At 40.9% G+C, this 25,642-nt stretch overlaps 1 protein-coding gene across 5 annotated transcripts in view; it reads right to left on the bottom strand.

The window, feature by feature from the left end:
* Positions 1–25,642, bottom strand: part of FRY (FRY microtubule binding protein) — a 447,087-nt gene that overhangs the window by 250,342 nt on the left and 171,103 nt on the right. Inside the window, exon 1 of one of the 5 annotated variants that reach the window (XM_027589563.2) lies at positions 14,337–15,068. The exons of 3 other annotated variants lie outside the window; for them this stretch is intronic. In XM_027589563.2, the coding sequence (XP_027445364.1) occupies positions 14,337–14,406 (70 nt within the window). In that variant the 5' untranslated portion in view covers positions 14,407–15,068. Of the gene's footprint in view, positions 1–14,336; positions 15,069–25,642 lie in introns of those variants that run through there. One more of the 5 variants, XM_027589565.2, reaches the window with a different exon arrangement.

Genomic DNA, 25,642 nt, shown 5'->3' on the forward strand with positions numbered 1-25,642 from the left:
GACCTGGAGGAGAGAGAGAAAGTCGCAGCTTCATCGGGCTGGTGAGAAAAGATTCGGCTTTGGAGATAATTATCAGCAATATAGGAAAACAGTAGGGAAGATCTTGCCTTAGGGGTCAATGAGTAATATTTATGCACAAACAAGAGTCACTCTTACTCATACATGCAACTCATCTTTCAGGGGGTTGATTACTGGTCATATTTTATTATAATTATCAATTTATGTTGGTCTCTTTCTATTTTTTTTAATTTTAAAGATTTTATTTATTTATCTGACAGATAGAGAGACAGCGAGAAAGGGAACACACACAGGGGGAACAGGAGAGGGAGAAGCAGGCTTCCCGCTGAGCAGGGACCCCGATGCGGGGCTCGATCCCAGGACGCTGGGATCATGACCTGAGCTGAAGGCAGACGCCTAACGACTGAGCCACCCAGGCGTCCCTCTGTTTTTTTTTCTTAATGAGAATTTTTATTTAGGAAAGGATGTCCTTTGGATAGACTTCTTCCTTGATCTCATTGGCCAGGACTGTATGTGACCTCTACCTTTAAGGAAGACTGAGAAAAGTCCTTTCATTTTCCAAGCTCTCTCACATGAAGACAAGAGAGAAGCTCTTTTTTTTTCCTCTTTAATACCGATCACCAGGCTAACCCATCCCCCCACCCGCCTCCCCTCTAGAACCCTCAGTTTGTTTCTCAGAGTCTATAGTCTCTCATGGTTCGTCTCCCCCTCCAATTCTCCGCCTTCATTTTTCCCTTCCTACTATCTTCTTTATTTTAATATATAATGTATTATTTGTTTCAGAGATACAGGTCTGTGATTCAACAGTCTTACACAATTCACAGCCCTCACCATAGCATATACCCTCCCCAATGTCTATCACCCAGCCCCTACCACTCCAGCAACCCTCAGTTTGTTTCCTGATTAAGAATTCCTCGTATCAGTGAGGTCACATGATACATGTTTTTCTCTGATTGACTTATTTCGCTCAGCGTAATACCCTCCAGTTCCATCCACCTCGTTGCAAATGGCAAGATTTCATTCCTTCTGATGGCTGCATAATATTCCATTGTATAGATATACCACTTCTTCTTTATCTATTCATCTGTTGATGGACATCTTGGCTCTTTCCACAGTTTGGCTATCGTGGACATTGCTGTTATAAACATTGGGGTGCACGTACCCCTTCAAATCCCTACATTTGTATCTTTGGGGTAAATACCCAGTAGTGCAACTGCTAGGTCGTATGGTAGCTCTATTTTCAACTTTTTGAGGAACCTCCATACTGTTTTCCAGAGTGGCTGTACCAGTATGTTGGTCTCTTTCACTAGACAATATTCTCCTTAAGAGTAGGAACTTGGCTCATGTTCAGCTAAAAGTCATCTTAGGGTATTAGAATCCAATTTTTTTTTTTTCTGCTGTCTACACAAACTGTGTCCAAAGGCTGAAAGCAGTAGGTAAATCAAGAGTGGCAAAAGATGCATTCCTCCTTATTTTCAGGAAGAATAATACATTCCAGAAATTCCCCCGGCAACTTGAATCACAGTTGCAAGCTTGCACTGAAGGCTGAGAGTAAGTGAGCTCCTGCCTCTTACAGAGATGCTGGGGGAAATGAAAACAGGAGGGAGCTGGGAATGGCTCCTGCTGGACAGCCAATAAGAACTGAGGTTCTGGAGCCAGAAGTAAATTTGAATCCAGGTGCCAGCACTTACTGATGCACTTTCCCTGGGAAGTCATTCATTCAGTCATTCATTTGTTCATTCGTTCATTCGTCACCTATAGGGTGGTATTTTCCAAAGTAGGATCTGAAGTTTCAATGAGATGAAACTCAGTAGTCCTTCATAAATATTCTTAATAGACCATTCCAAGACTTAGCTGAAGGGTGCTGTGGATAGGTAGTAAAGTGAGTCAATAAAACCCTTTCAGATTAATAGCTGAATCTAAACAATGTGACTGAAATCTAAACCTCCCTGGAAAATATTGATATTTCTACATAAATGGAAATACCCCAAAACAGGAAAATATTTTGGTCATTTTTTTGGTAATGACAAAGTTAAGGATATTTCATCTACTGCTGTTGGATGGCATTCAGATGAATTAATACTGTATTTGCTCATTTTAATCTAATGACAGATTTCAATAAACCTAATATATTTCTGTTTTCTTTCTCTTTCAACAGAGAACGGGCTACAAGTTCTTGAAGGGCTCAAGTTTCTGATCTAGCAATATTCTCTCTTATAATTTACTTAAAAAAAAAACAGACTCAATTTCTTATTGAATGGGCATAAGAAAAACATCAGGGAATGCTCCTTTTTTTTCTTGAAACTAGAGGCGGAGAGATACAGAATTTTTATTTGAGAACTTTCCCACTGCTTTTTGACAAATACCACTGTGGTAACTTAGTGGGAAATACATGTCAATATCCTTCTGCTCCTACCTGAGTTTAATCAATTTCACCTACCATTAATCAATGTCTTGATCTTGCAAAGAATGATGAGAGATAGCAGAGTTTAGGGTTTACCCTAGACTCTAGGTCTGATCCCTGGCTCTGTCACTTACAAATGGTATGCGTAAAACAGGGTCATGGTAAAGATTAGAGGAAATGATGCACGTAAAGCATTTACTATAACACGTGACACTTCTTAAGGGCTTATAAATATCAGCTATTATTACTGTGCTTAATGCAATGCTACGTAACAAAAGGTGGGAAGTTATTAATAGTCATCTACCATTGTATGGATTATATTTTATGTCAGTTTCTATTGTTTCCCACCCTTTTGCCTTGGTGAGAATCTCTATTTGTTCAAGTAGCAGGTAGTGGACCTACAGAATGTGGACCCACTCCAGCCCCAGGGCCTGCATCATGGTTTGTCTAAACCAACATGGTAATTACATTCAACTTTGCCAGGACTGGCATATCATCCACTTCCAATTAGGAATGCAAGAAGTTTGCTGGAGTCTTTGGCAAAATTTTCTCCTCCTTGCCAGAAGAAAGACCTAACCTGAACTCCCTCCCTTCCTGACTCTTAAGTAAAGCAAAGATGTTTGGAACTGAGATGGCCATCTGTGATCATGCAGTGACAAGTCTAAAGATTGGATGGTCTGAGTCCTTGAGCTTCTAAATCCACCTGGAACTTCCCATCTCCAGACTGTGAGTTAGGTAAGCGAATTAAAAGTCTTTATTCTTTCAGCCATTGTGAAGTTATTCTAGTACTTCTGGCAAAAGCCTCCTAAAATGACACACATTTCAAATTACTAGATGGCAAGAAAAAGTTCTATTTATTAACCGTTCTACCTATGAACAGCAGGCCTGATACTGTACTGTGATTACTGACAAGAGGGATTCAGGATTTAGAATGAAAATCACTGATCAGAATCCTACTCAATCATTTCTATTTCTTTTCTTTATTTAAGTGGAACAGTTGGCTAATTTCAAGAGACAATAATTTGAATTTCAACTCCTTTGCCCTTCTAGGAAAATGGCAATAAGCATTGACGTGCATAACAAAATGATTAATAAGAGAAAGAAAAGAAGTTAAGTTAATGTTAAAATAGATTTTTGGATATCTAAAATGTAGAATTTGAGAGACAGAATTTTTTGGAGAGAATGAGAATGAGTTCTTAATCATAATTTCGACCTTTCTTAAAACTCCAGCATTTAACATTGTTAAAATTTTTTTTTCAGTTGACAATGGGCCAGGTTTTCAAACACATTCAAAATTGATATCTCAATTGGCAGAAGCTAGGATTAGCTTTCCCATAATGATAGGGACTGGGGGTTTGTTAGTACACGGAACACAAAAATCAGCAGGGATTTATTCTTACTTTCCTATTTTCTTGCAATTGTATTCGGTCAAAGAAAATAGAGAAGAGGTTGTCCTGTACTCTCAGGCTGGAAGAGAAGATGAGAACAGGACTCAGGGCCACCATCAAACCCTGAGGGAAGTAAAACAAAACACCCAGTGTGGCCCAACACAGGGCCTGGCTTCTCTCTAAACTCTCTACAGAAGCTAAAATACTCATTAGAAAAGTGTAAGTTTAATTTTGGGAAGCTAAAATAGTACAAGTGATAGTAGAGCTAAGACCATGCTGTCAGTCAATAGCAAGGCCTCATTTTTAGGGCAGATTCATTAAAAATGTAGTTTTCAAAAGCTGCAAATTGAGAAGCTGTGTTCCATTTTTTGAAGAAAAACCGCAATTTGTCTTCCATGTGGTATTCGAACTTGTAAATTTTAAAACTAACTGCTTATAATTTGCGAAAGCCATAGGTGATCTATTCCCTTAGGGTAACTTTTTTAGTCGTAAAATTCTTTATAGCTTTCACTAGAGCTTTCTACTAATCACAGGCATAAAGTACAGGTGGATGGTGTAACAAACCAGTGTTTCAGACAGATTTTTAAATACTATCTTGCATCCTTATAACCTTGACTTCAACACGGCTTAACCAAAACATAATATCTATTAAAACCTAGGAGAGAATCCTTTGTATGATCATAGCTATAAAGCTTCCCGGATGTAACAATTTCTACAAGCACCATATCTCACTGCCGAAAGACATGCTTGTCTCCCGATCAAGAATGCCAGCACTTCAATTGGAGACAACCCTGTTCAAATTCACACAGTCACTTTACTGCCAAAAAAAACAAAACAAAACAAAAACAACAACAATAGAAAGAACCTGATAGGCTGTGTAGTATGACACCTATTTCTTATTCAGAATACTTAAAAGCAGACTAGTCCAAGAAACTGATCAAGCTTAGAAAGCCAGAGATCCAGTCTCTACTTATCAGTCAAGTTCAACAGTGTACAACTCAACCTCCTCCATTTTGGCTTTAATGGCTTAGGAGAAATAACTGACACATATTGCGATGTTTACACAAACCTCATTTTCAGTGGAGGTATTCAAAACCCCTCACATTAAACAGGTAGCAACAGGTGTCACGTTTGTTCCTTTCACATAAGGAAGTGGGGAAAGGAGGCAATCAAGGTCACACACAGAAAAATAACAGAAAAACAGGGAAGAAAAACTTAATCTTATATTTAAACAACTGAAATATGTTATTGAGTTGACTCTTATGTAATACACCATTTTCTTGATTTGCCAGATTCTTCCTACATAAATATAACATTCGAATGGAATTTTACTAAAGTTTTGCCCTAGTTAATCTAATACCCTATCCTTTTCATGGCTGCCAAAATACATATTTACCTGTTTAAGTCTAAACTCAAAGAAGTCAGCCTACTGTCTCTTAAGCTCAGGCAAAAAAATTTTAAGGGAAATTTAATTGTATATTTCCATAATGTTGTGCTTGTGACATTAGCTGAGAAATTCTGAAAATTTCAAAGCTGTCTTTCACTGCTAAACTACTTTGCACTTTGCAATTGATTAAGAACAGCGGAGGCAGTCAGAGTTGTATATCAAATTAGAGTTGATAAAAGCTCTTAAAACAGACTTGAATGCCTTCTTGAAAAAGATTTCCACTCCCTTAAATGACATGACAACAAATTCTTACAGCAGCATAAAAAGTATTAGCTGAAATGTTATGGCTTTGGCTTAAATTTCCATCTGCAGCTCATCAAATGACTACACAGTAGAAAGGAATTAAACCCAAATCAGACTCATTAGAGAGTCTGATATGCTGGCAGAATATAAACTTCCACTGCTTTGCAGCTGGGGTTCTGGGTGACTAATATTTAAATGTTTGTGCTTGGATGTTCTGTGAGAAAGAAGAAAAGTGTAACCATAAAGGTGAGAGGTAGGATCGTGAACCTTACAGAAAGAGAATTCTCTCTCACACAAAACCTCCTCTTTAATCTCAATGTTCTGAAGAGAGGACCACTCAAATGAAGAATGACTTAGCTTTAAATTAGTCCCAGGTCAAAATTCTGATAAACATGGTAAGTCTTCTTCACAGTTTTCTAATGTAAAGAATGCCTATCTGAAACTCTTGCTGCCTCCAAGACTGACATTAGTCAAGTGTCCCAGGGTAAATAATTTACCTTTCCTCTTCTCCTTCAGCTATCCTGCTAGGAGGAATGTTCTTGTAGGAATTTGCCTGCAAACACCAGGTTTCCAACAGTTGTCAGATGCCATGAAAGTATAAATCCATAAAGTTAAACTAACAGAATCTACTGAACACACTCTCCCACATAAAATTCTCTAGGACATAGACTGTCTCTGGAATACCACTGGATCCTTTCCCCGGGATTCTTCTGCATTAATTATTTCTGAGTTCTGAAACTAACAAGGAAGGAAGGTCAGCTCTAAGATCCCTGATGGTAAGACCCAGGTCTGATTCAGTTATGAAACTCCCAAAGAAGTGTGTCTGGTGCACGGTGCTCAAAAGGAAGCCCTGCATAGTGTTTATCTTGCTTCTCTGACACTGTGGAGTCAGCAAGGTATTCTGGAGCAACAACCGAGAAAAGCTGACTCTAAGATAGTAAGTTTTTGAGTATAATCTAGTATTGAAAAGTAAGTAAAGATGTTCTTATGGAAAAAGCTATTCCTATTACTCCTTCAAGCCTGAGAGACACTTTTCAACTCAAAGGAGAGAACATTTTCTTACTCGTATAGCCAACGGTTCTAGAGTGGAGAAATATTTAAATGAATATGATGAAAGGAATCTATCAAATGACAGAGATTAGTAAGGAAAAAGATGAGATAAAGCTGTGTACTTTATTTTTCACAAATGCCATTCACCTTTTCAGGAAGTGATTGCCTGCTAAATCTTCTGCACTGGGTTGTGGGCAAATAGGGGGTGATTCTCAGAAGGTACACACTGGAGAAAATTAGACATGTTTTGAGTGTTTAAAAAAGATGACTAGGAAATGGTAGGGCACAAATACATCCAGAAAATCGTAATACATGTTTTTTATTCAAAAATTTTTTTTCATTTATTTATTAAATTTAAATTAAATTATAGGATGCCTGGGTGGCTCAGTTGGTTCAGTGTCTGCCTTCGGCTCAGGTCATGATCCCAGAGTCCTGGGATCAAGTCCCTCATTGGGTTCCTTGTTCAGCAGGGAGCCTGCTTCTCCCTCTGCCTGCCACTCCCCCTGCTTGTGCGCACTCTCTCTGACAAATAAATAAAATCTTTTAAAAAGTAAATTGAAATTCAACTAATTAATATATAATACATAAGTTTTTTAAATGGACTCACCTCTGTGTATCTAAAGTATTAGATGCCAAGATATACTGCTTTTTTTTTTTTAAAGTCCTATTCAAAGGTAAAGACCCTGGGCTAAAATTATTATTTGTCCATTTGAATCTGATCTGAAACCTCACAAAATATACCTATTTGATGACATCTGGGTGTCTCATAGCTCAGAAGCTCAACTTTGGGGGAATTAAGCCTTATCATCCTGAACCAGGAACATTTAAGAGGAGGCTAGTTTATTCATAATCAATGCATCCCATTCATCAAATGAGGTAATGTTTTTAAAGGTGCTGAGCAAACCACAAAGCACTAAATAATTTTACGATTTAGTACAAGCAAAGAACCTGCACAAAAACCTTGTGTATGGGGCTGACAAGCCACAGAACAGCTCCAACTCAGGAAAATGTCATTTCTCAGCCCAAACTCACATCTGAGCCCAATCATTTTGAATATACCATGAAGCTTAGAAATCTAGAAGTTACTAATAAGATGATCGGGACATATGTAACCCATTCAATTCCTTGAACTGTACCCAGAAGTGAACTAATGAGTCATAGGTATTAAGATGTTTTGAAACAGATGTCTTTTAAATAAAGAGAATATTTCATGTTGTATCATCTGAATGTGCCACTGAAACATCTGAATGCTGGCAACTTTCTCAAATATCCTGGGCTGTTCCCAGATTGTAAAAGCATCCAGATCACCTCTCCTTCTTGCCCACTGCTGTTTGCCTATTTCAGCTCTTGTTGGCACCTTTACCTAGCAGCATGCAAAAGTAGGCAAAGAAGTTGAAATCAAATCATTTTGTGCTGCTAGCCTTATAGCAGGTTTTGTGGTGGACAAAACTGGTGCTATCAGGGAAAATGAGATCTCTGAATTATAGATTTCCATTAGTCCTGGAGATATTCTCCCTGTTCTCACTGCTAAAGATGATTAGGAGCTTGCTACCATTTCCTAAACAAATAGAACCTACCAGAGAAACCTCAGCATGGCAAGCAAATGACCATTCGGAAAGAAGTAAAGCTTATTTAGTATGTTTTTATTTACTAGAGCCATTTAAATCATATATTTATATATACTGTTAAAAAGCGGGAAAAAATCAACATGAAACACTCCTAACAAAAGAAGTGTAGCTTTTCACTATAATCTTTTATGCATGTGTTGTATGTTCAATCAAATGACCACAGTGAACAAACTGTATTATTTGTAATAACAATGGTGAAGACGTCAATACTTAGTCCTTTCAAACAGGCTGTGCTAAGGAGATGGTGGTCTCCAGCACTGGTTCTTGGGAGGAAGTGGGCGGAGGGAGAAAGATTATGAATAAACTAGCTTCCTCTTCATGTTCCTGGTTGAAGATGATAAGGCTTAATTCCCCCAAAGTTGAGGTACTGAGCTCTGAGATACCCAGATGGCATCAAATAGGTATATTCTGTGAGGTTTCAGATCAGATTCAAATGAACAAATAATGATTTTAATCTAGGGTCTTTACCTTTCAATAGGACTTTGCACAGAGGGTAGGAGGCTAGAGAGAGAAAGAGAGAGAGCCTGTGCACTCTCACACACGCCCAAAACTCAGGGTGCATAGGGAGGAAGGGGGCAAAGGGTTGGCAGTGTCATCAGCCAACAAGAATGAAAAGTATCTTATAAATCCCTAAGATCCCCAATGTTCTTGACCCTTTGATTATCCTATGGGTGATTTTTTTTTAAAGATTTTATTTATTTGAGAGAGAGAATGAGATAGAGAGAGAGAGCACAAGAGGGGGGAGTCGGAGGGAGAAGCAGACTCCCTGCCGAGCAGGGAGCCTGATGCAGGACTCGATCCCGAGACTCCAGGATCATGACCTGAGCCGAAGGCAGTCGCTTAACCAACTGAGCCACCCAGGCTCCCCCTATGGGTGATTTTTAAAAATGTGTTTATCAGGTGGATTGGAGGAAAGTTTTATGGTGCTTACTAGCATCCTGACTTTGAGCAAATCATTTTCCCAACTCATTTTATTTTTCATCTGTAAAGTGTGGATAATAACATCACCTTGCAGGGTTATTGGAAAGAGTGAAGATAATAAACACAGTGGTCATATGGCCTCCTTTGCCCAGGGCAGTCCCAGTATAATTATTAACTTTCACTCTCAAAAGTGTCCCAGTTTGGACAAATAATGATGTGGTTGCCCTACATATAAATTACCAAGCGTAACATCTGACAGGGAGTGGGCCCTCAGTCAGTGTGACAGTTACTGTACTTCTAAAATTGTTCAAGCATATTAACAATGACAAAAAAAACAACACACAAAACCCCCCCGCTCGTTATTGATCCTCATCACAAACCCAGAAGCAGGCTCTTTCTACTCAGAGTAGATGTTGATTTGGGGTTTCGTTTCTCATTAGGACTATAAACTACTTGGGCAGAGGTGACCACGACCTGAGCGACAGCACGTCTGATCAGACATCTGAGTGACAGGAACGCAGAAGTAACTCCCTCCCCAACGCCTGGAAGGTGCTCGGTGCTTCCTACGGTTTCAGGGCACTGAGGGAAGCTCTTCTGCTCTGCAGCTGTACTCCTCTGCTGGATTCAGGCAACTTGGTTAACTTTAGTTTTCTACTTCTTCACCTCAGGTTCACAAAGAGGTGAAAACTAACACCTTGAGGTTTCTCTTAAGCCTTTCTTGTAGGGTCTTTGAGCTACACTGATGACATAAACAGGGTAAGTCCTGCTCCGCACTCAGTCAATGGTGTTTCCCATCCCCATGTGCATGTGATCTCTCTCTGTCCCCAGAGTTAACCCGACACTAACCAGCATTTTCTTTTTCTTTCTTTCTTTTCTTTCTTTCTTTCTTTCTTTCTTTCTTTCTTTCTTTCTTTCTTTCTTTCTTTCTTTCTTTCTCTTCTTTCTTTCTTTTTAAGATTTTATTTCTTTGAGAGAGAACAAAAGCAAGAGAAATCACGAGGGAGAGGGAGAAGCTGACTTCCCACTGAGCAGGGAGCCCCATATGGGGCTCGATCCCAGGACCCTGAGATCATGACCGGAGTTGAAGTCAAGATACTTAACCGACTGAGCCACCCAGGCACCCCCACTAACCAGCACTTCTATGTTGGACAGGAATATTGTCCTTCATCACCACAACTTAGCTCACTACGATATATCTGAAAAATGCCACATCCAATTCTCTCGAGTGATGCAAGTTTTTCTAGAGCAACATTAGACATTTCCCAATGTACAGAAGCCCTTCCAAAACAGGCAAAGGGCTTGCTCAGTTCCCCAGACTAGTTTATTTGTCAATGGAATTCTTGTTACTCGAAAAGAGTTAAGAAGTTTGCCTTGATGGGGTGGCAAGATATGACAAATGTAAGAAAGATGCAGACTGCCCTGGGAAGATCAAGACATTGAAGAAGTTTGGAATGTACCTTTGTTCATTGGGCCCTGTTCGTTTGGACACTAGGAGGTAGACAGAAACACAAGGAATGCCAGATGGGTGGGAGAGCCCACATACTCCCTCTATATACATCACTAAAAAGTGCATACATCACTAAAAAGCACGCCTTCCTTTCCTCTGAAATAGCTTGGAACAATCTGCTCTCAACTTGGTAGCAGAGCTGAAAGGCTAAGAGGACTTCCTGCCACTGAGGCCGTAGCCAGGCCATCTTGAGTGCTGCTGGGAGGTATTTACTTAGGGGAGGTAGGAATATTCTAATAGTAGCTGAGGTAGAAAAGGGAGGAATGTTGAAAAGTAAATCTAGAAAGTAAATCTAAGGAAGCAACTATTTTTGGCATATTCACACAGCTCCCTTCTCTAAGGGTGTAGCAAGTGTTGACTACTCATAGAATATTCCACAAGTGATGTCAGGGGTCTGACTCTGATTTTAAGTGGGTTTAGAAGCGAGGGGAGCGTTGGAATACATTCATATTATTTTAACATTTATTGAGTGTTTACGATGAGCTAGATATTGTTCTTAGCGCTTTAATTCTTAAATACCTCATTTACTCCTGTGGAGTATCCATTCTTTTTGCTTCCATTTCACAGATGAGAAAAATGAAGCAGAGAGGAGTTAATTAACTGTCGAAGGCCACACAGGTGCAGGCGATAAAGACCTGAACCAAGCCTATCTTGTCCTTCGACTTGTGTGTTCTAGCTGAGGGTGCGCCAGATCAGGGGGCCCATGTGTGTACAGGCAGGAGTGAGAGCAGAAGAGGGGTGAGCAAATTAAATCCAGCTGGAGCGGAAGAACAATCGGGGAGAGAGGCTGGATGGGGAGCTCAAAAAGGGTCCTGAATGGCAGTCACAGACTCAGGGGCGAGAGAGAGTTGTGGTGGGGGTCTTTGAAATGCAGGCAGAAGCCTCTCCAGAAGCCCCCCTTGGCGTCAGGGGGACCTTCAGGAGACCACCGGAACATTCCAGGTTAAGCTGAGAAAGGCCCATGGAGGCTGTGCCTGTGAACACCACAGGGAGCAGCTGTGAGAATCACTGAATGGCTGTGGAAAAGCCTGGATATGACTGGGGAAGGAGCCACAGGACTTAATAGCGGGGGAGGTCCGAGGGGCTAAGGAAAGCCTCCGCAGTGAGGTCTACAAAGGACGTTTTATTTCCAGACATCAAGGCCATTTTAATTCCCAACTCCATTAAAATGAAAGGGCAGCCTGACAGAGTGGGCATGCCAGTGAAGAAGAGTGTCAAAATGAACAGTGAATAAAAAGCTAACACATCTCACCAAGGCAGCGACTGATTTAATTGACTTGTTAATTCTTCAGAGGAGACATATACATGAAATTACATTTCCCCCACAATGTGCCCTTTAAAAAAAATGAATGGAAACCTTAACGGACATGCTCATGGAATCATCCCTCCTTTTACTACCACCTTGCAAAGCAGTCAGCCATAGTTACACCGCTTGTTTTATTGCTTTTTAATTGTTGTACTTTTATAAATAAGCACCACTATGTAATTAGGAGCTGCCTTCTCCACTCAGGTATATGGGCAGGCATCCTGACCTCTCAAACCTGCTGCTGGCCAATGAGGAGCTGCTTGCTCCGTGATGCAGCCTCTCAGCCCCGTTACACTGAGTAGGTCAAAGCCCTCAGGCTACTGTTTTCTACGCTAGACAATCTCCTTTCTCTCTTTGCTACTGAAAATATGTAAAACCGAGAGCAAAGCTAGGTTATAAGCAGGTTAGTGTTGCAACAAGCTTAAAGAAGACTAAGCATAAAGTATATTTCCTCTTCCTCTTTCAAGAAAGGACTGAAGAGCATTCTGACTTCCAAAGGAACGCTAAAGAGAATCATCAAGTTCATGCTTCTGTAATGAAGAAATTAAGAGAGGGCAGGTATGGTGTCTCATTCACCTTTGCAGCCCCCCAGCCTGGCGTAGTAGGTGTTGAATAAATATTCGCTGAATGAATTTAAAGAATTCAACATTGTGTCCCAGATACTCTCAAAGTAGATATGAACAGTCATTTTGAACCATTTCCTGATGTGAGAGAGCGAGTGTGTGTGTGTGTGTGCGTGTGCGTGTGTGTGTGTGTTGGGGGGCAGGGTGCGTTAGGAAAGGTGGAGAGAATATATATACACTTTGTCTAGAGTAATTTGAAAATTGACAAGGGGAGAAAGATTTTAAAAGAAATCCCACTGGCCTCAGTATTGTCACACATAATTTTCTATCTAATGAGACAATGACAAAAATTGATAGGAGAAAATCATCTGGCCTTCGTGTACTCAAAATGATGATTCAAAACCACATACCGATGTCAAACTCAGAGTAAGTCTTTCCAGTTATTGGAAAACTGCTCCATTAAGAACTGTGTGTGTCAAATCCTTTTCATTAATCAAAGGGTGGATAGACAAAGGAAGGTTCATCCTGGAGTGTGAAGTATCACACAAATAATGGATCCAAGATAAATGAATTACGACTAGAACAAATAAAGGAATGCTATTTGGGTGACAGTAGGACTCCCAAATGGCTTCCCACTTGTAGAAAAACAGCCTCAGACAAGCCCCATCGTGTATACAGTGGTGCAAAATGACCTGGGAAAAAATGGTTTCTTTGGATATAATTTACAGATGCATATCCCTGAATACCTTAAGGCTGAAGGTACTTTGGCTCTTTTCTTAAAGCAATTATGGCACAGGTTCTCCTGCCCAGGTTCTGTTTACATAAGAACAATCTTGGCCACAGGTCATCTGGGTAGGAGATAATTAATCTCCAGCACTTTGAGCACAGGTAGGTTAATTAGCCATGCATGTAATACGGCACCAGAATTTTTCTTGGAAAAATTGTTTTGAATTTCAAACAATTAAGGATCTGTAATACCTGCTGGTCTTTTATCCAGAGCAAGCACAAAGGCTGTTGGAGAAATAGAGAAGACTTTGTTTTTAAACTATTCAGAAGACACAAGGCATCACTGATCACCTGAAGGCCTCGTTTTAATTGGATTGCAGATCCATGATGCCTGAGAGGTTGTCTTTTGGAAATATGTTATTGCTAAAATCTTTAAGTAGGTCAGTAATGGAACTTCAGAAGCCATAACATTCTGATATCCTAATAAATGATCAGGGTCAGAACCTTACTTTGTTTATATTTCAGCAAAGCATGTTGTCGGTTTGGACTATAACACATCAGGATTTTTACAAATCCAAATATTAAATAGCATTCTGAACACCATCCACACGGACAAGGGAGAGAGAAATAAACCTGCAAATGTCTCTATATACAAAAGAGATGAGTCTTAGGTTTTAGACTATTAAGTACTTTTTTTCCTCCAGACAATACCCTAATAAAACAATTACGAAGTACTCTGAAACCCTGCCACACCCCTTCGATTAAACCACACTTCACAAAATACTTAGATAAAGCCTGATCAAATAAACATTAAGGCAGAAAATGCAGCCTAGAATGCCCCATCCTGCACTCTGCCCCAGTCTGAAGGGCCATCTCCCTTGAAAATTTAATCACACAAAATCTACTGTGATTCCACTGCAGCCTTTGCACTTCAGGAAAGCTACTTCAGTCTCTGACATTTTGATTTTCACAGCAGACCGAACCGAAAAGAAAAAAAACAAAAAAACAAAAAAACAACTTCCTTGGCTCACAGGCTTATGCCTCCAGTTGAGATTTGATTTCTCGAACCTTAGGCAACATCCAGCAAATAAACAAACAAACAAACAAACAAACAAGGTTATTTTCTATTACTCACTATTACTCCAGGATTTCAGTAAATATTTGATACTGATCTCAAAGAAGCCGGAATCCTGCTGGCTGGCCATGTCGGCGGTTATACAAAGAGGCTCCCGGGACCGGACTGGGAGCCGCCGGAGGAGCAGGTACCGGGCGTGGAGATGTGCCTGTCACAGGTTAGTGATGTCAGCGGCGAAGAGGAAGGCTCTGCGGATCTACCTCCGGCACGGGCAGGGAGTCCTCATTTAAAGGACACCGAGGAGCGGGAGAGAGATGCTCGGCCACTCCTCCTTCTCCTCCTCCTCGTCGGGGTCCAGGACTTGCTTCTTATTTGCTGGGTGCTGATCTGCCCGCGGCCCTCAGAGGCGGCGGCGGCGGCCACTGCTTTCATTTCTGGTCTGCCATAACCAGAGTGGCGCGCTGCCGGCCGCCCACATGCTCTGCTCCAGCCAGGTACGCTACCGAGGAAGTCCCCACCTGAACTGTGATCCGTTTTCCCCTGGGAGGGACGGTTTCTTGGCTGGCCTCCCTGACACGGTGCAGACAGCTCAGCCCACACAGCTCTCCGCAGGGCTGAGCGATGGGCTGGGAGCGCCGCCCCCTGCCCCTGCCCACGGGCCCAACCTGAGCCGCCACTCAGCCCCGGACTCAGCCGGCAGAGGCGGAGGCGGAGGAGCAGGAATTTCCCAGCTTCTGTGGCTCCTTGCTCTTCAGAAATGCTTCCCGGGAGCAGCCCGCGTGAGCACTGGCTGCTACTTCCCCTTGTGTCTGTCCCTGAGATATACACAACTGCATCGCGCTGCAGCAGGCAAAGCGGCACCCCTGGATCTGGTTGCAGTGACGTTTTTTTAAAAGCCCCATCTGTCAGCCTTGTTGCAGTAGGAAAGCTGGGCTTTTTCTTCCCCTTCTTTCACGGGCACAGTGGAAGCTGCACTTGGTGCTCCCCCCACCCCGCCCCAACGCTTCCAGACAGGCTTGCCGTTTTGAGATGCACTCCACCCCGAAACGTGTGCGTCGGAAGGGGATGCTCAGTCGGCTTGTTTACAGAAATGTCAGGCTCCGCAACGGATCTGTTTCTCAAACCTATCATTTCTAAGGTTCACCGAGCCCACGGTAGCTTATTTATTTGTATTAAAAGAAATGAGAAGCAAAGGCATTAGATTCCTTGCTGTACAATGGCTTTTTAGTTCATGAAATCTTGCTATCAGGTGTCCTGATTTCGGTTAGCTGTATTTCATGTTATCATATAGCTTGACTAGGGGATTAAATAAGAGCATTCTAATTTTGACAGGCTGCCTTTCGGTAGGTGGGATTTGGCCAACCGTCCCGCAAACCACAGAATACTTCTCCCCTTTCCAGTACATTTCTGATTAATATTTTCCAAAGGAATGAATAAAGCCATATTAATGATTATTGAACATGAAAAATGTTGGGCAACTCCCCTCAAAACACACAAATGGGACTTTTTAGATTAACAGTTCTTTTGAGAAATTGAAAGAGTGCAATATACTTTTAAGATGAAGAATTTTTAAAAAATTTAGCACCACAGAGAACCAGTACTATGTCCTGAAATGCCCCAAGACACCATCAATATAAGCTTTGCAAGCTCCTTACACTTACACAAAAGGCAAACCCTGAGCTACCAAGATTTCCAGCTCCACTCACAGAGCTTCATTCCCGTGAAGTCACTTATCAGATGGACTTTTCTCTTTTTCTTTTTAAGATTTTATTTATTTGAGAGAGAGAGAGAGTACATGAGCCACAAGCAGAGCAAGAAGCAGGCTCCCCACTGAACAGGGAGCCCGACATGGGGCTCAATCCCAGGACCCTGGGATTATGACCTGAGTCAAAGGCAGAGGCCTACCTAACTGAGCCACCTAGGCGCCCCGGACTTCTTTTTCATGTACACGCATTCTAGAGTTGATAAGCTAATTTTGTTTTGTCACCTGTACTTTGAATGTATGGATTCCAAGTGAAACAGGACCCAAAGGTTTTACCTCAAAACAGCGATCACATACGAAAACAAAAACTAATATCCATACCCACCTTTCTGAGGCCTCTACATGGCAATGAATGAACAGGGAGGCTGCAAGGCACCTCGGAGTTAATGAGCACAAAGTCTCTCAAGACAGGCCCCAGATTCCTACCTGACTCCAGACCTTACTAGCTAGGAGAACTGGGGCAAGCTATTAATCTCACTAAACCTCAGTTTCCTCACCTGGGAAATGGGGTTAATAGTGGTGCCGAGCTCATTCAGTTGTTGGAGAGATTAGGTGACATTATGAGTAAAATGCTCAGCACAGTGTCTTGCATATAATAAACAATTAAGTTTAGCGATATTGATATTTATGATGAAACCTTAGGGACACCAGAATCAAACTTTGGAAGTTAAACACGTTTGTACCACTGGTATGACTTAGAAGATATATCACTTTTGAACCCCAATGGTAACAATTTGGGGCTAGCAAGTTGGAGACATTTCAAAATCTGCAGTAAGCAAGCACGCTTTTATATATTGTTACTCAAGCATACAGAGATTCTCTTGGTCCACCTTATAAAAGGGATTTTTAGCTGGCTCTTCAAAGTTTTCAATCCTACTGTAAACATATTAATTGGCTGAGAATGCCACTCATATATATTTCAAGAGGGAATGATCATAAAATTTTAAATGCTATTGAGAAAAGAATGTTTTTAATGGCATCTCATTTTCCCTGTGAAGAGCGAATCAGTAAGAGCCCAGTTTCTGTCCGTTAGAACCTGAAATCTTGCTCATGTGTGCTTTTTTTCCTCATTTGAGTACCTTTAAAGAGAGCATATATTGTAAAAGAACAGAAAAGGACTTTTGTTTTGTTGAAAGGCCTACAAATCAAATAGAATGACACCTGCTGCAAGCTGGGATAAAACATTTATCCTTTTGTCTCCTCTCTGGCAGGGGCAGGGACACTTATAAAAAAAAAAAAAAATGTAGTCAGAAAAGGCACCTGGACAGAGGGACCTAAAATACAAAATAAAATCTGAATTTGTCCCTGGCTTGTTATGAGACTTCAGATGTCATTTAAGAGGAACGAGGGACCTTTCCTTAATGATCTTAGGAGACCATATAATGAATCTTTAAGCAAGGGATTAGGCATAGATTTTTTTTTAAAGATTTTATTTATTTATTTGAGAGAGAGAATGAGAGATAGAGAGCACGAGAGGGAAGAGGGTCAGAGAGAGAAGCAGACTCCCCGCTGAGCAAGGAGCCCGACATGGGACTCGATCCCGGGACTCCAGGATCATGACCTGAGCCGAAGGCAGTCGCTTAACCAACTGAGCCACCCAGGCGCCCTAGGCATAGATTTTGGAGGCTCAGAGAAAAGTAGCAGTAATACAGGAAAGCTGCAAGTTGTCAGGAAGTGGTATCCAAGAGTGGAAAAAAGTCAGAAAATAACCTGAGACATCATAATTAGTAATACTATCTACATTTATTCAACACTAATACTGTGTTTAAAAATATCTATTTTATCATATTTAATCTTTCCCCCAACCTAAGAAGTACTATTAATAGCCCCATTTCATAGATGAGAAAATGGAGGCTTAAAGAGGCATAGAATAAGGTCAAGGTCATAGAGCTGACAAAATTTAAGTCTAGCAAATTTTAGAACGGAGTCATTTACTCCTTTCTCTCTCTCTCTTTCTTTCTTTCTTCCTTTTAATAACAAGCAAGGCAAGAATCATGGTTATCAACCTTCTTATCCAAAATTCAGGAAGAGATGCTAAGACCCTTGTTATCACTACATAATAGGAGTGCTTCAGGCCCCAATGGTTGTCCAGGACTGCTTACTGCCCTCCTGGTGGGCTCTAGCCTGGGGAAGGAATTGTTCCCTGGGGCTTTGCCCCACCCTGAAGGAACCTAGAGAAGAATGCTGTTATTTTTCATATCAATTTGATTCGTTGTACAGGTTGTGGTCCGTATAAGGATGCCGGACCCGGGGTAGGGTTGGGGCAAGTGAGGATGGCAAGCTCGTCTGAACTCTACTCTCCAAGCTGTAAAGGGATTGGAAATGGGCTGTGTCCACCCTGGTGTGTGCCACACATCTGCCCAATACTCAATCCACAGGAAGGGGTGCCTAATTGTGATCCATATAGCAAATGGACTGGTGGTGGCCTGGGGTGGTACAGTAGGAACGCTAAGAAAACAGAGCATTTCAAGAAGGCAGAGGCCAACTGGTCACCCATGTCCCAGCCTGCTGAGTGGCAGGGTGGGATGAAGGTGGTAAAGGATGCATGGACTGTATATTATAATCTGTGGCATTTAGCCATCATGCTAAATGTTCCCACTCTCTATTCTCTCCCTCCAGAAGAGCCACGTGTCTCTCAGTTGTGTATCTGCCACAGCCCCTAGCACACATTAAGTTCTCATGCAAAAAAACACATAGAGGGAGTCACTGAATGAACAGATGTGTCCGCATGCCTACCGCTATCTGTTGCCTGTGGAAAAAAAATGTACAACTGAAGTGCAACCGGTTTGTATTTTAATTCATATTGAATTTTTCTTTCCTAGCATTTCTGACAATTTTTTTGAGACGAAAATGTGTGGTGTTCAAAAAAATGTGAAAACAAAGCTAGGCAAACAATCTGGATGCTTGCCAACATCAAGAGGCTTCTCCTAATGATTTTAAAGAGTGTGATTGAGTTGATTGGGTTAGGGTTGGAATCCGCCCCCTTTCCCTGTGGATGGCTGCACGTGGGCGCACACGTGTAATTACTGTCAGAGTGACATGTACATTCATGCATAGAATGTATTAGGCAGAAGAGAAATGTTTTCCTAGCATCCTGAGGAAACAAAGGAAAATCACTTCTTGTAAGAAAGAACAGCTTTATTAATTTTTGCTCAGTTTAAAATTCCCCAAAAAGCATTAAATATATCCTATTCCTACAATTACCTATTGTTGCTTAATAAGAACAGTTCCAAGTCAAATTAAGCATCACCTGAGATCAATGGTGACAATTATGGAGAAGGCTTTGATTCTCTTTATGCAGGATGAAGTCCTTTAGAGATAAAGCAACAATATCAATCAAAAACTTTTTTGATATATTTTAGGTGCATAATTTTGGGCTGATCTAACTTGTGCTAAAAACACAGTAGAGGAAAAAAATATGAAGTGATGCCACATCATGTTCATCTCGTAAACAGAAAACTCAATAATCATTCCCTTAAAAAATCCAACCCACATACACACATCTTCACAAAAATAGATCCTGCAAATTTTGAAAACGCTTATTCCATTACTATTCAGTACAAATACTTTTTTTTCCAAAGGAACTGAAATACATTAAAATGTTCTGAATGCCCCAGAACCTCATTAAAGCACAGCTTGTTGTTGCCCAGATTCAGACGTAAACAAGGAAAATCGTATCTCTTAAAATGGTTTTCATTAAAGATTAGCAGCAGAACCCATTTTTCTTCTCCACTCACCTCCTCTGCCAAGGAGTTTTATAAGGGACTGTGAGCCCTGACAAAGGAATCAAATGTCAGTCTACCTCATGGGAAGGCCATGAAGGATCTGAGCAGTGAAAGGCATCCGATGGCTGCAGGGAGCAGGGTCAAGTTTGAAGTCCATCCCCCTTGCTGCTCTGTGTGGGGAAGTCCCCCTCCATAAGCTCATAGTCACCCAGGGTGTGTTACAAGTTTAGCGTAGGGTAGGGGAATTCACATTAACCAAGCACTTGAGGTTGAGACGCTGCTAGGCTGTATTTCAGAGGACCTGTATGGACGCGCACTAGCAAAGGGCCACATCTGCTGGGCACCTGCAAGGCACATCTCAAAAAGTGGTGCCGACGCATCATTAGAATGAATTGGGACTCGGGTGTCTGTTAACTGTGGTCTCTACCCCTAGCATCTTCATAATGGGTGAAATGAAAATTGGGCCTCTCTCCCAACACTTCCCACTAATGTTCCTAATATTTGCTCTTGAATGGGGACTTCCAGAGCAAATTCTCCACGGATATTAATTAGAAGGGACACACTATATTATGCCAGAACCAAGGCCCGGCTCTCCCGCATAGGAGCTCTGTTGCTTGGCCGCTGAACACCTCCCAGCCTCAGTTTCTTTATCTGTAAAATAGTGTTTATCTCACGGTCTATTACGAGGATTAAATGAGCACATAGCCAGATGACAACTGTTTTTTATTTATTTATTTATTTATTTATTTGACAGAGAGAGACACAGTGAGAGAGGGAACACAAGCAGGGGGAGTGGGAGAGGGAGAAGCAGGCTTCCCGCTGAGCAGGGAGCCTGATGCGGGGCTCGATCCCAGGACCCCGGGATCATGACCTGAGCTGAAGGCAGTCGCTTAACCAACTGAGCCACCCAGGCGCCCCAGATGACAACTGTTAAGTAGCAGATCTAGAGCTAGCAAAAAACTCAGAATACCCAGCACAAAATACCCGCTTAACTCCAAAGTCAGGTTAGGGAAAGAGGGCGGGGGGGGGGGGGGGGGGGAGGCGGGGAGAAAGAGAGAGAGAGAGAGAGAGAGAGAGAGAGAGAGAGAGAGAGACTCTGCTCATCACAGAGGTTTCCATCCCTACCCTCCACTGGCTGCCAGGGTAAGGCCAAAGTTTTGCCAAAGTAAAGAAAGCCTGCACTTGTGCACATACAAAAAAATATTATTTAATATTTTAGTGCTTCCAACTTTCAGTGTCCAGGGTAAAGCCAAGTAGAGGTTCTGGTGAGCTTAGTATAGGCTCAATATCTACCTAATTTACTCTTCTCATTGACCTCTCAAGGTAGTGCCTACATATTTGAATATTAAGCTCGAGCTCACCAGGAGATGTAATTCATACATATTTTGTACGTACAAATATAAAGATTTGACCTCAATTTCTGCAAGGCACAGGAGTAGTTAATACTGTATTTATAGACTGTATGTGAAGAGAAAATATGGGTTTCTTCTGCCTTTTATCGTGGAAGCACACAACTGGGCTGATAACTTTACTACCCTATTTTCAAAGAGCACCAACAACCAGAGAAATTATTTACACTGAGATACAAACAGATCCAATATCATGAGCTGCAATAGGAGCCCACAATTAATACATGATTATAAAATATTAAGTCCTTTCTGAAGAAATAAAAATATGGCATTTGCTTTGCATGTCATTATTTACCAAAAATGCACAGATTGATAATAGGATTAAAAAAACAATTATATTAATCACTCTTCCCAAACACTGGTTGCCCTTGAAAGGAGAACTAAGAAAATAGTTTTTCCCTATAAAAATGATAATTAAACAAGCAAAAAAAGGTGCATTCTCATAGTTGCATTTAAGTGTTTTGGCTATGGCAAGACATTTCCATTATTAAGTGATTAAAACTTAAGTACCTAATTTTAGGGCTAGAACTAATATTCCCCACTAAAGTTCCTAATTTCATACACAAAAGTAAATATTAGATTTTAAGTCATAAGAGGCAGATCAACTTTTCCTCAAAGGTACCATTTAATGTATATAATTATTGAAATCTAGAATTTTAGAGTCAATGAAATTGGGAAAAATTGGAAATTTTGATTAGTTTTTTTATATCTTTGCTACTTAAACTTTACACATACTAACCATTTTTCTCTTTTAGGTGTGATCACATGTTTGCAGTTATCTACCAACAAAGTCTTGACTGGGAGTCAAGAAACTCTTTCTCCTACTCCTTACTCTGACCCTGATATGATGACCTTGGACAAGTTACTTTCTACTAAACGAGGAAAGCTGCTGCTTATCACCAGATGGGCTCATCTCGTAGGTTTGATTTTCCATAGTATTGGGAGGAGCCCTGGCACGGGGAAAGAACACTGCATAACAAATTATTTGATGTCAGTCTTTGGCATTTGTTATTTGAATCTTTTGGCAACAGATTCACCTTCTCAATTCTGTTCTGATAAAGCTAGGATCTTTAGGATCTAGGATCCTTTTGTATCCCATATAAAGCACGCGAGGGCTGATGAGGAGCAGCCATGGACACAGGACCAAAAAATAATTGGGAAGTAGAAAGAGATAAGTCAAAGTGAAAATGATTGAGTTGTCTTCTGTGAAGGTAATAAGGCAGGATCAAAGGGCTTCGTCTGGTTTAGAGGAAAACTGATGCACAGTCTATAACTGGCCAACGCCTGGAAACCAGGGATACACCATAGCTGAAAAGCAGCTCATTGTCCCTGAGATGAAGAGATGAGCTAAGGAATTACAGATACATAGAAGAGCCCTTCAGGTGTAACAAATGTTCTAAAAAGAAGTGTCTACCTCACTGAGCATTACCGATTCAACCTTCACAGTGACCATCTGTCCACGGAGCTGCCTTTAGAGGAGTCTGACAACAGTGACGTGGAGAAACATGTGCATCGCCTTCTCTACCCCCAAGCACAGATCAATGTGGGAGAAAAGGTCACTCTGAAGGCCCAAGTAAATCCTGGAGGATAGAGACAGTCTTGCTAGGCATGTTTTTAGAAAGGGTGGGGAAATCACCACCCTATTTTGACCAGACAGGCAGAGCTTTGTGTAGGTGGGTGGAGCTGCTAGAAACCATCTGAATGATGGGAGGGAGCAGCTTAACAGGCTGATGGGGAGAGCAGTTCCAACTGCCCTGCTCAGCTAAGAAGCCAGAGAAAGAATAATGAGCTTTGCAGACGGTCAGGGTGGGTGGGGTCACTTTGAGCAGCCCAGGGAAAGAGAGGTGGAGGGTCAGGATTCCAATCCCCACCATGTCAGTTGTGGAGAGAGCCAAGCTCGGGTCAAGCCCTCACTCCACCAGGTACTGGCCTCAGTGATCCACTCCTGTGGGCAAGCTATTCCCTTTTCATTTATAGGAGACAGGTGATACTGTACCATCTGCTAGCTACAGAAGCTTGTTTCAGGATCTCAGAGGAGATCCTGTAGATGGAAGGGCTTTGTATCCACAGGGTGCCCATGTTAGGGTGCTCAGGGCTCCAGGAGGCTAAGGATCACACAAAAGGGCAGGAGGCCCCCTGTCAGCTCTTCCCTCTTCCAGAAACACATCATCACCTTCCAGCCATTGTGGACTTTAGCTTTTGGATTAGGGACATACCACGGTTCTCCTGCTATTTAAGTGGCCATTTGTAAACTCCAGGAATGTGCTGGTGGTTTGCTTGCGCCTTATCCAAATGCCACTTAGGTCTCTGGATAAATACAGGATGGGTGGCAACTGCAGACTGCATACTACTCCACCCTACCTCAAGATTTATTTTCCATCTTCTTTGCTCTTCAAGAGAATTTTTTCTTATTCTTTATAATTTTTCTAAAAAAATCTACTGTCTATAAATTCTTATAGCCTCATCTTTATATATTACTTCCACATATCTAATTTAAATTTTATGTTCATGGAAACAACGGACAGCAGAAAAGTAAGGAAAGGGGACATGGATGTGGACCTTCTTTTGAACTGTTGGATAAGATTTTGGGACATTTCTGATAGTAAGAAATGTATCACGAAGAATGGAATGAATATAGTGATACTCTCTCCTTTGGCTTTATATCTACTTGTACAGATGAGGACATTGAAAGTTATGGGGACCCGACAGCTAGGACATAACAACAATAACGAAGATAATGGCTGGCTAGATGATAGAGCCAAGATTGGAACTCAGATCTGATGCTAGGCCAGTCACGTCCAATAGAAATATAACATAAGCCACATATGCAATTTAAAATTTTCTAGTAGGTACATTTATAATAACAAAACAGGTAAGAGTAAATATATTTATTTAACCTAATATACCCCAAATATGATCATTTCAACATGTAATATATGTAAAATTATTAGTGGGATACTTAATATTCTTTTTTTTTTTTTTTGCACCAAGTGTTTGAAATCTGGTGTATTGTTTTATAGCACATTTCAATTTGGAGAGCCACATTCTATGGGCTCAATGGCCACATGTGGCTAATGGGTCCTTTATTGGACAGTGCAGGTCTGGGAAGTTCTTAACTATTTTTGGACCCTTATGGCAGTCTGGCAAAACCAATAGGCTCCTTCTCAGAACATGAATAAGACAAAATGCATGAGATTACAATGGAAACCAGTTATTTTGAAATACAGTTACCAAATTATTTTAAAAACCACAAAAGCTGTGGTATTGTAGATACACATTTTTTTTACGTACACATTAAAGAACATAACCCAGAGGTAAGCCCAATAATTATAATAATTTTTCAATAAAATAATAAACATAAATATTGAAATCTACCTAAAGCAACTGTAACATGATGAAAAAAAAATCTGATTTCAATTGGTAGTGAAGTTAAAGGTGCTGCTAATACTATTTTTGTTGCTATATTAGTACTTGAAGAAAATGGTAAATTTCAGTTAGAAGTTAATGAGAAGCAAAATGTAATTTTTTTCCCATCTTAGCCCTTGGATCCCCACAATCCTACCGGTGGATCTGCTTGAGAGCACATGTTCTCACCACTAGTCTCTACTCCTCCCACACACCACTCCTTCCAGGAGAGCTCAGTTTCGGGTGCTTCCTGAAGATGGTCATAAATAATTGCTACACACTGGAGAAGCTTCTCATGCCTCCCCCCACCCCTTCTCTTGATTCTATTTCTTTCTCTCTCTTATATCCCTTGCTTTTTCTGTCATCCCCATTGTGCTCTTCAGGATCTTACTATACTCAGTTGGGGCGTTCAATAAATGATAACATGTATCACAAGGATTTTCCCAGAAGTTACAGGTACCATACTCACCAAATAACTTGTTGCTGAACTATAGAACCCCAGCTAATTAAAAATACAGTACATACAATGTAACTCACATTTGTGTGTGATCTAATTTGTTGGAGAATATGTAAAATGTCATCCTCACAGGTTCAATAATCTCCCCTCCCCCAAACTTACATGTATTGATAAGTTGATGAATGATATCCTAAATTCTTTGACTATCCAAATGGAAGGGAGATAGGTTATATTATTCTATACACTTAAAATAGTACTCTGATCTTCACAGCTAAGTTAATTTTTAAGATTTCACTTTGCTTTGAGGTGTGGAACTCATTTGATGGATCAAAACCAGCATATTTTTCTAATACAAAAGAACAGGAAGGAACACCTTAGAGCACATCCTATAGTAAGAGGGGTAAGCATGGTTTCAGAAAACTTATGTTTTATATATATATATATATATATATAACATAAATATATACACATATGTGAATGCTGGGTTCTGATGTAAAATATACTGCTTATTGTGAGTCATGCTCAGAAAAGTTTGGAAATCTTGTACGTTGCTGGTGGGAATGTAAAATGGTTCAGCCACATGGAAAAGTTCGGCAGTTTCCCTAAAA

Source organism: Zalophus californianus, chromosome 3 (assembly GCF_009762305.2).
Source record: "Zalophus californianus isolate mZalCal1 chromosome 3, mZalCal1.pri.v2, whole genome shotgun sequence".
Taxonomy (NCBI): Eukaryota; Metazoa; Chordata; class Mammalia; order Carnivora; family Otariidae; genus Zalophus; species Zalophus californianus.